A 15,771-nucleotide genomic window follows, 5' to 3' on the forward strand; every position below is an offset into this window, starting at 1 on the left:
TAGAGCCCAGTGAATTTAAGGCTGTTTAGAATAGAATCATAATTTGGTTCTCCCTGGATATATCTATACCATTCATAGAGTATCCTTGCCTTGCCTCTGAAAGTGAATACTGTCATCAATAAATTCTGTTCACATGCCCGGCACACAGACAACAGGGTAAAGTGTAAAGTGTGTCGAAGCTGCATGTGGAGAGCGTACATTTAGATGGTGTTTGAGGTCCCTTCTCATTAAGTACTAGGCGTGCCGTAGTCGGCTCATTAGTGCACCGGTGCCATCTCCAGCTGTAGACCCGGTGACATACCTTTATCATACAAAATGGTATGGCACAAACCACAACGGACAGGAGAAGGGAGAGAGAAAGTGGGGGAGGTCTAAGTGAGGTGCAGAGGGGTGTGTTTCAGGGAGAGGGAGTGGGTGAGAGAGAAATAAACGTACTCAGATCTTTCATTTGAAACATTTAGTTAATAGTTTATGCTCTGCCTTACAAAAGTATTCAGACCCTCTCACAGTATTCACATTTTGTGGCTTTAAAGCTTGCAGTCAGAACACTTTGAAGTAGGCATTAATGTGTGTTATATACACAGTCTTCTCCACACATTCAAAGCAAAAACAGAAATAAGTAGAGACTTCATATAAAAATAAATCAGGATTGCACAAGTATTCTAATTATTCTAAGTATTCTAAATTAATTTAGATGGCCATAAGAAGCCACATAATTAGTTATTGGCCTCTGTCTGTGTTCAAATTGTAGTTCTCATGATGTCAGAATACAAACCCCTGTCTCTGTGAGGTTCCTCAGTCAGGAAGTAAATTTTAAGTCTCAACCATAAAGGCAAGGCAAGTCAGGGATAAAATAATTTTAAATCATCAAGAAATGGAAGGTGCATTGTACCACCTAGCCACTGTCTAGATCAGACCATCCCTTTAAACTGAGCAGCTGGGCAAGGAAGAAACTGGTGAGGGATGTAACTTTGAGGGTAAAGACAGTTTTGAAAGAACTACAGAGTTCAATGGCTGAGATAAATGAAAAAAATGTGAATCAGTCAACAATATCCAGAACACTTCACAAAAACTAGCCTGTATTGTAGGCCTTATCTTACTCTTATGTCTTCAGTTTGAGCATTAAAGTGTTGGATACAATAATGTTTATGAATTTTGTAACTTCACAAAATGGGACAGCATAGGAACGGTCTAAACACGTTTGCAAGACACGGCATATAAGTGAGTGAGTGAGACAGAAGGTACACAGATGGTTGTGCTTTACAATTAAAATAGTCTGTGAATATGTGCCACGGGAGGTAGTGTCACGAGCAGGGCATGACTGGCCTTAATCACTTGATTATTTAATTATTGATTGTTGGGGTTTTCCTTCTGGTGGCCACTCCCAGATACGCAACCTGAAAAGATAAATGTTGTAAGTCGCCCTGGATAAGGGCGTCTGCCAAGAAATAATAATAATAATAATAATAATAATAATAATAATAATATAGGATGAGACATTATTATTTCAATTTGCACAATAATAACTACTTCTGTCAAGGGACATTACCTACTTCGATTTCCTTGTGATTCCTGGTCAGTCAGCGTGGTGCCAGTCCGGGTTTTGCCTGGCCCAAACAGCTACCGTCCTTGGAGGGTCTATAGATTAAGCACGTTCTGCAGCAGGCATCTCACCAGGGGCAATTCGAGAATTTTGAAAATTGCGGGGGCATAAGGGGGAAATGAGTCCATCCCTGAGCATTTGTTCAGTGCAAGAGGGAATGGTATTAGTGAACAAAATAGGGTCCCCTTAATGTGCAAAAATAAAGAATATGCCTCATTGGACAGAATGGGTACACAACCCCCCCAAAATCACTGGAATGCATCTTTAAAAAGCCCATTTTAACCCATTAGCTAAAGTTTCTGCTACACTGACAATTAGTTGAGAAAACCAGAGCTTGCTAGGGTTACCAAACCTGAACTTCCAATAAAGAGGACACTTCAAAAGGTGGGAGTGGCAGTGGGGGGGCTGGAGCTAAGTGTTATGACCTCAAAAAATCTCATCTCATCTCATCTCAACCTATCTTTTCCTTTTGTAAACTGTTAACACCCCAGCTAAATAAAACGTTCCTTATTGGTTGTTGAAGTCTTTACAGACGTAAGTCATTTATTAATAACCAATAGTTGTTCATAAAACCATGACATCAGTGAACACTATCACCTTAAACATCATCATTCATACATGATGGAATGGTAGCGTTGCAGGAGTGGAAGGGTTAAACAGGCACCCGGGAACTGTAGTGTTGGAAAAAGATCAAGGCAAATCTCAGACATTTTTAGATCCAGCTGGACGGAGATTAAAGGACTGAAAAGTCTGTTAAATACTGGCTATATGGTAACCCAAAGATAGTGTAGTTTAACTATCACCATTGAGTAAATTGTCAGTGTTATAGCAGGAATAAAATTCAGGATAACAAGAGTATTTAAATGATCGATTTACCATAAACTGTATTGTCTTGAAAGTAACCTGTAGTGTGTCAGTGGCTGTGTGCATGCGGAGCAAATACAGTGTATTTGTTTACAGTAAGGGGGAAAATAGTTTTTATATTAATAGCTTTTACTAGATCATTTAGTTATTATTTCTACCCCAGGCACCATGCTCCTGCCTCCAGGCCCCCGTGATCCCCTCGCCTGAGTAAGCCCCTCCGGATACATTTTCACCCGACAGAAGGAGAGAGACGGAAAGGGAGACCAGGATTTGGGAGCAGCAGCGAAATCTAAATCCCACTTGAGAGGGAATCTATGACACGCTGCAGCCGAGGAGGAGGCTGTGTCAGGATGGGATACTTGGGCTAAAGACAGTGGACCTATAGCTCATGGTTATTACCAAGTGGAAGAGGGCCTGGAGAGTGTGATTGAAGTCTACATCCACCTTCTGTCGGGTATATCATCGAAGGCTTTAGGCTGGTCCGGTCCAGGTATAGGAAAAGACACAAGCAGTCAGTGTATCTGTTAATCAGTCTTATTTTTAAGGGACTGGGTCAGAGCATTGAGCTCAGCTGAGGCACAATTACGCACAGACAAGACTGGGACAGACCAGGATAGGACACAGACATGCAGACACACAAACGTACACAGACATACGGACAGAAAGGCAAGACACAGTCAGATTCGGCCAGAGACAAAGAGCGATAAACAAGAACAAGAGGACACATGTAGGTACACAGATACAGATAGAGATGCATAGAGAACCAGAATGAGACCAAGACATAGAGACTGCTGCATGTATTTTTTGCATTTATAATTAAGTAGCAGACCCCTGTGTATCAAGGGGCTTCCTTAAACAATGCAGAGGATTTCCATGCCATCTTACAGAAATATTAATGAGAAGCTCAACAATATAGGAACATAAAGTAACCTAATATGCAGCGAGATCCCATTTGACCAGACAATACAAGTTCACTTTGCATCCTTGTACAAAATGTGCAGAATTGCTTTGGATGTGATACACAGCTGAAAAAATAGAGAGGAGTGTGATACAGAAAAACAAAGAGCTCCAGAGAGAGAGAGGAGTGGAGAGATAGAGACAAACAGAGAGGACTTTGTGAGTGCAGCATTTTCAGGTTAATGTATGACATTGAGCAATGAACAGTACCTATCACAGGGGTTACAAGGCTCACTTAATCACTTTATTGCTTACAGTTCTCGATTGTTTGAATACATCTCAAAACAGAATTAACTTTCAAAACAATTAACGCGCCAAAAAACTGAAATACGTTTGGTCAAAATGACCAATCCTTTGCAAAATGCACAGATAGGGGAAACTAAGGTGGCGGCTCTCCCTGGGCCACGTGGCGCATGGAGTGAGGTCAGGGAAGAGGCAGCTGGAGAACCACAGATAAGTACTTCTCTCACGCTCCAACAGAGTACCCTTGTGCACGTTCCTATCTCTCCCTCCCAGCTGCCTGAGTCCAGTCTCCAGAGTGCCTTCCACTGCAGAGCGACCCCATATCAGTAGCACTGCAAGGTAAGAGAAAGAAAAGTGTGTTTTGTCTGATGTGTCATTTAAATTCTCTTTTCTTTGTTCTGGGTGCTCAGTGGATGAAAGCCAAGACAAGGGATTCTCCCTTCGGTGGACGCGGGGTGGAGGGAGCTAGATACAAGGGCACTAAGGGTCGGCTGGCTATCTCAAGGGTTACTCTAAATTCTTATTCCAAAGTAAACATAGCTTCGTTCGCTGGCCTTCCTCACAGCAATGCTCAGCAACCCAACACTTGTGGACCTCGCAGCTCTCAGTCCTGTCTTTTCCAAAGATCTCTTCCGCACTGTCCACCTGAGTCTCCAGCTCACTCAGCTTCCTCACTCTATTTGTGCTGTTGCTGTCCTCTCCTTAGTCGAAGTGCAGTATAAACTTATCAAAATGTATCACTGAAGTCACGGATGCTTTGATGAACCGATTCTGAAATTCGGTTCAACATGACTCAATACATTCACTTTCCCATTTCAGACAGAGATCACGTAAAGACCCAACATGAGTTGTACAATATGTCTGGAATTCCAAAGGTCATGGGATTAATGGACTACAACAAAACATACACGTTTATCGGGCGGTGTTACGTCTTGACTTCCATCCACTGCAAACCCGAGCGCATATGCCTCATTTAAATATGGCGTTTCTTTGCAAATTAGCTGAATTAATTACAGCTGCACTGATTTCAGTAAGAAGCGTACAGGTAGTCCCAGGGGAAACAGGTGATTGGCTAATTGTAAACTGAATAAACCAAACATGTGGCAATAATAATGAAATAATAAAGCAATTTGTGAAACACAAACTATATAGTGAAAATTGATAAATATATAAACAATAATACATGAAGTGCATAAAAAGGAATAATGAATTTAGAAAATAAACCAGTAAATAAATAGAAAGAAATTGTAAAAAACAACATCATTCTGATAATGAGCTGTCACACCGTCTGTGACACTCATTCCTTCTATCATTTTACTCCTGCCATTGACAAGAAAGCTGCTCCTTTATACATATTCTTGGTGGGAGCTGCGCACATGAAGAAGAATGCCTCACTAGCTTGGACTCCCCAATGTCTGGAGGCTTTTGAGGGTAGGCTAGTTAGTGCACCCATTTTATGCTATGCAGACTTTTCTCAGCCTTTTGTCTTATATACAGATGCCAGCCTGGATGGTCTAGGAGCAGTCTTGTCACAAGTTCAGGAAGGAATGGAGCACGTTATTGCCTACACAAGCTGCAGCCTGCACCCTCCCGAAAGGAATGATAAAAATGACAGCTCCAACTGTTGGTCCTAAAATGGCCAAAAGACTAAGGACTTTCTCTGGGGAGCTTCCTTCGTGGTGTACACAGACAACAATCCCCTAGTCCATCTAAGTACAGCCTGGCTGGGGGCAGTTGAGCAGAGGTGGATGACTCAATTATCCAACCATGATTTTGAAATCAAATATTGTCCGGGCCGGAACAACCAGAACACCAACATTTTGTCTAGGTTGCCGGGAGAAGTGCTGTATGAGGGCTTTGACCAAGTGCAGGCTGTGGCAGCAGTGAATAGGACAGTGCTAACAAGGGCAGAGGAGGGAAAGGATTTCCCCTGGGTCCAGTGGCAACAAGAGGACTGGGCAATATAGCAGGTAAGGGAGTGGGTAGTCGCTAGGTGGCGACCCTCCCCTGCTGTCCAGCAGTCATTGGCCACCGAGACCAAACAGATCCTGCAGTAGTGGCCAGAGCTGAGTCTACCAGGGCCTCCTGGTATGGGGAAAGTCATCTCTCCGCAAAGGAACAGCCCACATCATCATTCCATGGAGCCTCAGGAAGGAGCTGTGGATAAGATACCATGAGTGGGCTATTCATGTAAGTAGCCTCTGGACTCTATCCATCTTGTGGAAGTGCACCCAGTGCTCCTTGGCAAACATGCTACGCCTGGGCCATCCCAGTTCGTAATTCAACAACCGCAGCTACAGTAATAGCCCTAAGGAATGCTGTAATTCAGTTGCTTGGGTGCCCAGAAAAGTTCCTTAGTGATCGCGGAGCCAACTTTGAGGCCCAGTTAATGGCAGACTTGAGGGAATATGTATGGGGTAAGGAAGAGCAGGACTTATAGGCTGGTTGTTGACAGCTTTGACCTGGAGTGGAGGCTCGCAGGGGAGAAGAGGGAGTCCAAGTCGTCTGACTGTAGCACGGTGGATAAAGTTCCCTGCCGAACCGAATCCAACAAGGCAGAAGCAAAGATGCTCTTAGAATCCCACATGACCCTAACTCGTATTAAACTTTGAGAAAGAGTCAGAAGTGGGCATAATTCAGTGTTCACTGTGGGGTCTGGGGAAACACATTGATGGACTGGACAAGCCTCACGAAAATGACCTGCATGGCCACAGTACAGACAGACGCACTGTTGTAGGTTGTGTGTACTTGTAACAACTCTGCTGGGTCCATAGTTTATTACGGGGAAGTTGGCTGTAAGGATGGGGATCGCTGGGTGTGGTGATCCCAGATGCAGAGCACAATGAACAAGTCAATTTGGGCGAGGGGTCGAATGCCGGCAAATGGGAACAACAAGGGCAAAGCTAAACTCCAGGTCAAGGGCACTAGCTGGCTGGTCCGGAGAATCCAAGAATCAGGGATCGAAGGACAAAAGCAGAGGACTGGTACACGAGAAAACAATACCAGAGATAAGGCTCGGAAATGTGACTATAGAGATGACAAGACTTCGCGATGAAGGCTGGGAACAAAGGGCTATATATACACAAGGGGTAATTAGCAGGAAACTAGGAGCAGGTAAGTTGAGAAACGAGAGACGAGGTCTCATAAATCAATAATGAGGTGAGTGAAGTGATGATCATGGGAAAACACTGTGGCAAGGGTAGCCTCTGCCGGTGATCATGGGTAGCGGTTGTAACAAAAATACAGATAACGTAATAACATTTTCTTAATGATAACGTAATGTATTACTTAATGGAGACCCGTATGTTTGAAATTATTTTTTTAGGATATTGTAATTATACTGATAATATAATGAAACTCAAAAGTCAACACAAAGCTGTAGCTGTACTAGCATTAGCATCACATTAGGCTTAAGCAACACTGAATGCCACTACTACCACAGCTGACACGGGGCAAGAAAGAATCTGTAAACGTGGCATTTTATTATTTATGGATAATTTGCCTGCTTGTGGACTTAATCTGCAGTTAAACAGCCATGCAAATTCACTGTTCAGAGCCATGCTGATGTTCAGCAGTAATCAATGAATGGGGCTCAGTGCAATTGCTTTAAGGTGTCTCAATGGAAAGGGCTGTGAACAAAGTCTTAGTGTTGGCCCAGATTATCTTCATCATGCAAGAGCTGTTTTGCAAATGAGAGAACAATATGTCTCAGAAAGATTTTGAATGCTGGAAATTGAACTGCCATCTCCTACTGTCAATGCAAACCTCCACAGTTGGTGGAGACAGAAGCGGGAGAGTCTGATGAAGGAGAAGGTCAGTGTGAGGAGAAAGTGATAGAAATGGAAGAGGGGCAAGAGGGACGTAAACAACAAGAAGAGAGGGTGACCGAGACAGAGGAGCGAAAAGGAAAGAGGAGATGAAATCCCCAATGAATGGCACAGGACTAACTGCTTACTTTACTGTACTGCTGTACTGCGAGACATGCACACTGTGACTAAGTTGTTTTAAAGACACCACAGTTACAGGTACATTAAATATACTGTACTTACACTGTATTACATGGTGAATGCAATTCATGTTTAAATCATTTAAGCTGGCCAGTAATTACACTGCATGTATGTATAACAACATGACATCCACAAATTATGCTATATCACAATGTTTTATATCTACAATTAACCATTTATACAGCTGGGTTTTTACTGCAGCAATCTAGGTAAAGTCCCTTGCTCTAGGGTACTACAGCAATGTCCCCCACCTGGGATTGAGCCCACCACACTGCATACTGGAGTCCAGAGCCCTAACCGCTACTCCACACTTCTGCCTGTGGGAATGTGTAACGCACTAATAAGAAGCTTATTCCTCTATGAAAGATACACACCAGCAGTACCTGGTACGGAAAAACATTTGCAAATGTAATTACAATGAGTATCTTGATGATTATCAATTTTGTAATTCAATGTAGTTCCTTTGGAAGTGTACTGTATTTTAAAGTGATGCACAGTTCCATGGTAATAAAAGATAACCTGAATGTAGTTGCATTGTGATTAAAATAAAGCAATGTATTTAAATGCCATTCCCCTGGAAGTGTACAGTATTTCTAAACGAACAGGAGCTAGTCAATTCCTGTTTGATCTGATCACATGTATACTTATCTTTTGGGGATCTGACATTGCACTTCAATAATAAGAACGGTAGCCTATTTGTTTTAAATGCTTGTGTTTTATGTACATTTCAACACTGAAATGGCATAAATCTTCAACAGACACAATAATTTACTGAACATGTTCACTTAGTTTAATCATTCGGCCTCACTGATCATCATACAAAACAACAAGCGCTTGTGAGTTTTACAGACAATGATCTACAATATTTGTGTTGAAAGCATTGCAAGTCAATATGAAAGTTCCTTTACTGAAGCTTCTCTGGTGCCTCCTAAGGCAAAACACATTGAAGAAGGAACTATACAGATGTATAGTGAGGAGGTTAGGTTACATGTTGTAGTGTGGTTTCACCAAGAAAACATGGAATACAACATGGTGCACAATTGAGCAAACGAGGTTTTATTATTTGACTGGGTGTGAGGCGCAGATAACTGGAAGGCAAGTTTCTGTACTTCATTTGGAAAAATACCAAAATAAATATCAGACACCTTGGATATGTATTCCACTATTTGCCTCTCCATCTCAAAAGGAAAGATCTGTCTATTCTTAATGTATCCAAATTATGCCGTTCTTCCCTGTATGTCCTCTACATCTTTTTGCAATCTCGACATGTGACAACCAGTCCCAAATGTCATGTGACAACTTGCCTCAACCAGACTGTTGTGCTAACTTTATGCTGACTACCTGACGTGATGTGTCATAGCCTTCCTGTCATGCACACAAATAAATATGCCTCTGGGTTTTCCAAGAGTATTCAGTATTATCAATTATGAAAAAATGAGCAGGACTGGCATCTGTCTCTGGTGAATAAAACTGTACCAATAGCACCATCTGGTGATTTTATTTATTTTTCTTTATAAGACTCTTCAAGCAACTAGTGAATGAAATTCTGCCACTGAAGAGTCACTTAGATAGAATTACTATCTGATGCACTGTCCTAGCAGATCAAAAAATATATTTTAAATAAAATCAAATGTTGTATTTCTCTCTGCTGGTGTATGGTTAGTTGTCTTCATGAGAAAATTAACACAATATTTGTTTCCTATTAAAGTCTTCTCCTGAATCACAGGACAATACAATCAGCTGGTAGGATCCAGCACATAGAAGCAGGTCTGCAGTCCAAGGAATACACATATTGTGTCGACTGCAGACTGCCACACAGTCCCTGCTTCTCACTCCTAGGAGGGTTTTTGATTGGTGGTTTCAATTATTGGCACTAATTTCTAGTCTAGCAAATGAAACGCATAATAACCCACATTTTCACAGAGCAAATCAACCATTCTTGTTTATTAACTTTATTTCACTTTAATACATATGTTGAGCCAGGAATAAAACCATCTCTTGTATTGACTGCACCATTATTTTATTTTATTTATTTATTTATTTATTTATTTATTTGTTTGTTTGTTTGTTTGTTTGTTTGTTTGTTTGTTTGTTTGTTTGTTTGTTTGTTTGGTCCTGGGTAGTAAGTGCTATTTCCTAATTGCTTATGCCTCAAAAGAATACAAAATGGCTATTATTCCCCACAAACTTTGCTATTGTGACCAGGACAGTGATATTTTGAAATGTAATTATTTCCAATGAGAAAACGGGTGTTTCGTTCACATAAAGTCAGAAATAAATGACTCCAAAAGATTTAGAAGTCAGTCATTATTCGAGATTTAGGATTATACTCTAAAGACCCTGTTCGCCCGTTTTCTCACTGGAAATTGTTACATTTAAAAATATGAAACTTTGAGAAAATGGGCGAATTTATGTCTTTACAGTATAATTGTAAATCTCGAAAAAAGACTGACTTCTAAATCTTTTGTAGTCATTTTTGTATTGCTTTAGTATAAATACATGTTAGTTTGGATTCATATGTTGTTATTTTCTGACTTTATGTGAACGAAAAGACACAAATTTGCCCGTTTTCTCATTGGAAATAGTTACATTTCAAAATATCACTGTCCTGGTCACAACAGCAAAGTTTGTGGGGAATAATAGCCATTTTCTATTCTTTTGAGGCATAAGCAATTAGGAAATAACACTTACTACCCAGGAACAAAAATTGTATTACATAGTGTAATGAATTTATGAAAAGTAAATGCATGTGGAATGTCTTGTGAAGTAATTAGTTTCTGCTAAAGATGTTTACTGCTCACATGGTATCTAATTTCCTGTTACTAGTTGTTTTCTGCATTTCCTCAAAACCCTGATGATTGTCGGTTTATTAAATGATTCTAAATAGGAGATACTGAGTGAGTTGCTGGTATCCTCTTCTCTACTTGTATCTCGCTGGCCTGCACCTCACTAATCCAGGTGTGTGTCTGTTTTCAGTTTTTACGAGTGTCTGAATGTAACCGGGGCTCATTCGTACTATAATGAGCCCGTTACAAAGTGACGTAACCCCTCGGTAAAAGTAGTACAGTGTTAAGCCTCCCACGGTAGGGGGCCCGGCCTTTTGGCATAGAGGGCTTAACGCTGTACTGCGCTGGAGCCGCTGCGGTGCGGAGCGCTCGGAGGAGCGCCGGTGGTGTGTGGCTCGAATCCCAGGGCGTGGAGCTCTGACCCGCATCAGCTACATAAAGGCTAACACCATGTTGCTGTGTATCCAAAGTCACAGAAGTTCTCCTCCTCCTCCTCGGTGAGTATGATGGGCTGCTGAGGTGGAGTCAGGACTGGTATATTTTCTGACACGTATGCGCTGCTGAAATTCCTGACATCCTTGTTCCCTCTGATGGTAGGGATGAAAGGAGGCTTCACCTTCCTTTCCAGCAGCCCATTCCAATCCACTCTCTGAAACGAGACAGAAGAATGAAAGGACGGTCATGATAAGGTGGTGCCACCTTCATGTGAAAGAGTGGTTATAAAACGGATGGGTGCGCCAACATACCGAGAAGTAGGGATGCTTCTTCACCTCTGCAGCATCCCATTCACCTGACCCAAGGCGCTCAGCTGGAGTTTTATGCAGAAGCTGCAGAGGATTCAAAACAAGAAGGAGACCACATTATTTTCCATTAATGTACTTCAAGTTGAAACATGATGTTAGAAATAAGTTCCCATAGTTGGAAGTACAGTGAGTGAGTTTGCGTTGTGGTTTGGAACCTCACTCCACTGCTACACAGTCACTGGGTATTGCTCCAATTCCATAACATTGACATTAACATTTAGGATACAGAGAGACAAACTGGAGGCAAGAACTTAAAAAACAACCCTGGCATACAGACCTCTTTCATTATGGAGTTGGCCTTTGAAGAGACGAACCAAGGATATCGCACTTCAGCCTCAACAATATTCCGAAACAACTGCTCTCCATCGTCACCGCGGAAAGGAGGCTACGGGCACAAGGAGAGAGGGATGAGAGCACATTAAAGGGATACTCCAGACCAGACCTTTGAATATTCACATTCTGAGCCCAGGGATGCAAAAACCACACAGACACAAAAATTGTATACTACACAAAAAAATGGTAAATTCACACCTTAGACATGTCTTATTCATCGCTGCAATAACTGTTAAGAATACCCACCCTGCCAACCAGCATATGAAAGATGAGCACACCCAGGCCCCACCAGTCCACTGCCCGGGTGTAAGATGCTTGGGTCAGGACTTCTGGAGCGAAATACGAGGGAGTGCCGCAAGGTGAACTGGTGTGATCTCCGAAACCGATGCCTAGCAAGAATAATGAAGAGGAGTCAGGGAAAAAAAACACATTGTAGTACCAATGTAAATTATACATAAACTGCTAAACTAGGAAACAAATACACATTTTTTTTTGTACCTTCTTTGCAGAGCCCAAAGTCTGCAATTTTCAGAAAGCCCTCTGAGTCCAGCACCAAGTTATCTGGCTTCAAATCCCTGAAATAAAAACACAGTATAATCACTTGGACTGCCGGATATAGAGAGAACTTGCCAGAAACACAAGAACTATTTCACTGTCAACCATTAAAGGACACATACATTTCTCAAACTTTTTGTATTCAGGTACATGTGTACACTGATTTTAGGACATGACGTCTATTATGAGGATTTGTGAGCATCACAATAAATCATGTACACAATCTAATAGAAATTACATTAAATGTGTGAATAGTTTAGGCTTGATCTCAGTGAGACTGTAGATTTTTTGCTTCTAGAAATTGCTGATGTGTGATAACTTACCTGTACACTATTCTGCGCTCGTGCAGGAATTCCAAGCCCAGCACCACGCAAGCCGCATAAAATCTGTTCAAGAAAAAGATCAACAACAAAGAAAGGAGTTAAAATAGTTTTCCTCTTTGGTTCTTAAGCTCGGATTGCACTCAAATGTCAATGAGCCAAACCAGCCAATTTCCTGTCAATGCAGGAACTCCAGCAATCCATGTTATCTGATTTAAACACAAAATACAAACACCACAAACTGCCAATTTGGTCATTTTTTAAAAGTGCATCTGCATTCCTTTTGTGATAATGATCATATTATTTAGTTGTACTTAGTTTTGTTATTTGGAGGTTGTGTGCTGATGTTTAGGAATCATAACCTGCAATAATGTCTGACCATATAGGTACACAGTCCTGAAACACACCTCAGGCATGACATCACTACTGCGGGCAGAGCGAGCTTATCTACTGAGATGGACGATTCTGCACACGTCACACGACTCAAAGTTTCACTTACATGGCCCTGGGCTCCTTAAACCTGGCTGCCTGCATGTGTGTTGAGAGGTTTCCCCCTGCCGCAAACTCCATAACGAAACAGATGTGAACTTGCGTCTGGAAGCAGGACAGGAGGTTCACCAAAAAGGGGTGCCGGACACTGCTGACGGTCTCCAAAATCCTCCTTTCACACATGACGCTGAGGCGAGACAAAAGACAGACAGCATGTGAATATACATTTATAAACAGCATTGGTGAATAATCCTGCAGCTGCAACAAAATGCCGACTTTCCTGCATAGTAAGAAAGTAAAAAAGTCAAATAAGACCTTGCTAATGCAGTGCATTGGTGTATTCCATAAAAACACTTGACTAGATTTATCCATCATTGGTCTGCTTTCAAATCCAGCAGCTTCACTAGAGTCAAAATGAAGCCTTACCTCTCAACATTACCAAGGATTACAATATCTCCTTTTTTCAGTGCCTTAATGGCCACCATTTCGGATCTATCTTTGTCCTCAGCAAGCAGCACCTATGAGAGCAACACAGAATCAAGATGGTCAAACTCCACTCTCAACCCCAAGATCTACATTGACAACACAAGCATTTAGTAACACATCCTTCCTAATGCTGCACTTTAATAAGTCACACGCAATGCTTGTGTTAAAGGTTAAAAAGTGCAAATAATTTCAAAATTGTCCACACAGATTTCTTAGGAATCTAGTGTCGTGCAAATATCTATTCTCCACATTTCCTATTAAATTACTGATCGTTGGTTCTGCCCCACATTATATCCATGATAACTCTGATTACTGGGATTTACCTTCCCAAAAGTGCCATGCCCCAGCACGGCAACAGATTTGTAGTTCTTGACACCAGAACCCAGAAGCCGCTGCCCCCTGCAGAAGAGAGAGGGGGGAGAATAGTCAGTTGCAAAAATAAAGGACAATTCACTTAATTCAATAATCCAAAGAGTTACTGTGTCGTAACTCCTGACATATTGCATTATCATAGATGGACATTCAGAATTTATTTTAAAATCACAGGAACGTCTTCAATGTATTTTGCATTCTCCAAGAGCTCTTACCAAATCCATGAGTTGTACTGCACTCCAGTCACTATCTTATGCAACGTTTAAGAGATCGAAGTGCTAATTTAATTTAATATATAATATCCTGTCATTCTTGTATTTTAGGAAGTTTCACAATGGAGTAAAATGTTAAAAAGTACCTCATATCTGTAGATGATGGAACAGCTAAGCTCCCCGGCTCTGGAACGTCAATCTCCTCTCGACGGTGGGCGTCTGGTTTTGCCACATCACTACTTCTGTCAGTCGAGATGTCAGTCACCACTACATCCTGCAAATTGAGCACTTTCATATTGAGAGGAGGAACAACAAAACTGTGGCCCTAGAAAAGTTCTGTTCCCTAGGGATATTACTGACGAATATTATTTCAAAATAAAATACATACATAGATACATATATAGTTATTGGCCAATGTAATGGTCAATTCACAGGGTCATTTATATTGCCTGATCTCTATAATCACTTCAAACACACTTGAAACTAATTAGAAGCCTGTGTAGGGCTTTGAATAGTGAAACAGCAGTAAAGCAAATGACTCCTGATTGTAAAATGTCTGCATAAAAGTAAGTTAGAATATCCATTTGCTTTGAAACATGCTTGGCCCGGCACCTCTGCCATCGGCGCAGCCACCGCTGTGTAGGGCTCGTTACTGATAAAAAGTCATATATTACATTACATGCTGATTTTGATATGGCGCACATGAGTAAATGAGTCTTGTTGGCTTTACAGCTACTTCCGATTTAAACACCTCATCATTCACATGGAGAACATATAATATAGCATCAAAACACCCATGCGTTTGCTAGAGAAACTGTAATATTATCACTCAAATTAAAACTCTAACGCATTACATGAACTTGTTATTAAGAAATGCAGTGTTATTACATTGTTATTACTGACGCCTCCCCCAACTCTGGCGCCGGCACATGAATTTCTGCTATAAATTTGCTTTTCCACCTGGTTCATTTGCTTTACCTTCTGACTCGGTCTTTCCACGGCCGTCGTGCTGGTCGCCGGTGAGATGTCGTGCCTGGAGGCGGCAGTGAGGCCCTGTGCCTCAGGCAGACCCTCTCCAGCGCCTTCCTCTACCTGCCCACCAGCATCGGGCTTTTCCGGGCGAGACGTGAAGCGCCTCCATAGCATGAGTGCCAGCACCACAGGATACACGTAGGACTTCCTCAAGATCGCCTTCAATCCCATCTTGTCTGCAAGCAGTTGCACCTGTTGGCCAAGAGATTCACTCTTGCCAGGTGGCTTCCACAATGTCAAGGGATGTGCACTGTCTGTGAGCTCTTCTCGATAATGAAGGCTTTGGCACAAGCAGAGCCGTTCAAGGTTCTGGAGTCCCTGTGATGTCACAATGGGATGACGCGCGTGCCGTGCAAGCCAGCAAAGTATGTCTGTTTAACGTCTCCATGGTTACGGTTGACTGCGCAGACCCTGCTTTATATACAAATATTAATGTACGCATATTTGTCATTCATGTTAATTAATTGCAGGCAATGGGGAAAATGTATATACATATATATATATATATATATATATAAAATGATCATTATTATGATGATGATGATTATTATTATTATTATTTGAAATGTATTGTTATGGAGGTTTGTTGCACTCAGTGCTTGTTATTGTGTGGAACCCAGTAGCAGCCCTTCCTGGTTATTAGCCAGTAGGACGTTAGTATTATGGGATGTCCCATGGCTGATTGCTCGCAGGTTCCCGGTCCGGACTG

At 41.7% G+C, this 15,771-nt stretch overlaps 1 protein-coding gene across 1 annotated transcript; it reads right to left on the minus strand.

Moving 5' to 3' along the window:
• Positions 1-10,577: 10,577 nt before the first annotated feature.
• Positions 10,578-15,233, minus strand: LOC136715009 (serine/threonine-protein kinase N2-like). Its single transcript, XM_066692674.1, has 11 exons — positions 15,009-15,233; positions 14,177-14,304; positions 13,770-13,845; positions 13,387-13,478; positions 12,971-13,147; positions 12,475-12,537; positions 12,095-12,171; positions 11,843-11,985; positions 11,541-11,648; positions 11,207-11,287; positions 10,578-11,109 (listed from the first exon to the last, which is right to left on the minus strand). The coding sequence occupies exons 1-11, from the start codon at positions 15,231-15,233 to the stop codon at positions 10,903-10,905; spliced, it is 1,377 nt and encodes a 458-aa protein (XP_066548771.1). The 3' UTR covers positions 10,578-10,902.
• Between the last annotated feature and the right edge of the window lie 538 nt (positions 15,234-15,771).

The sequence above is a fragment of the Amia ocellicauda genome, chromosome 19 (genome assembly GCF_036373705.1).
Source record: "Amia ocellicauda isolate fAmiCal2 chromosome 19, fAmiCal2.hap1, whole genome shotgun sequence".
Lineage (NCBI taxonomy): Eukaryota > Metazoa > Chordata > Actinopteri > Amiiformes > Amiidae > Amia > Amia ocellicauda.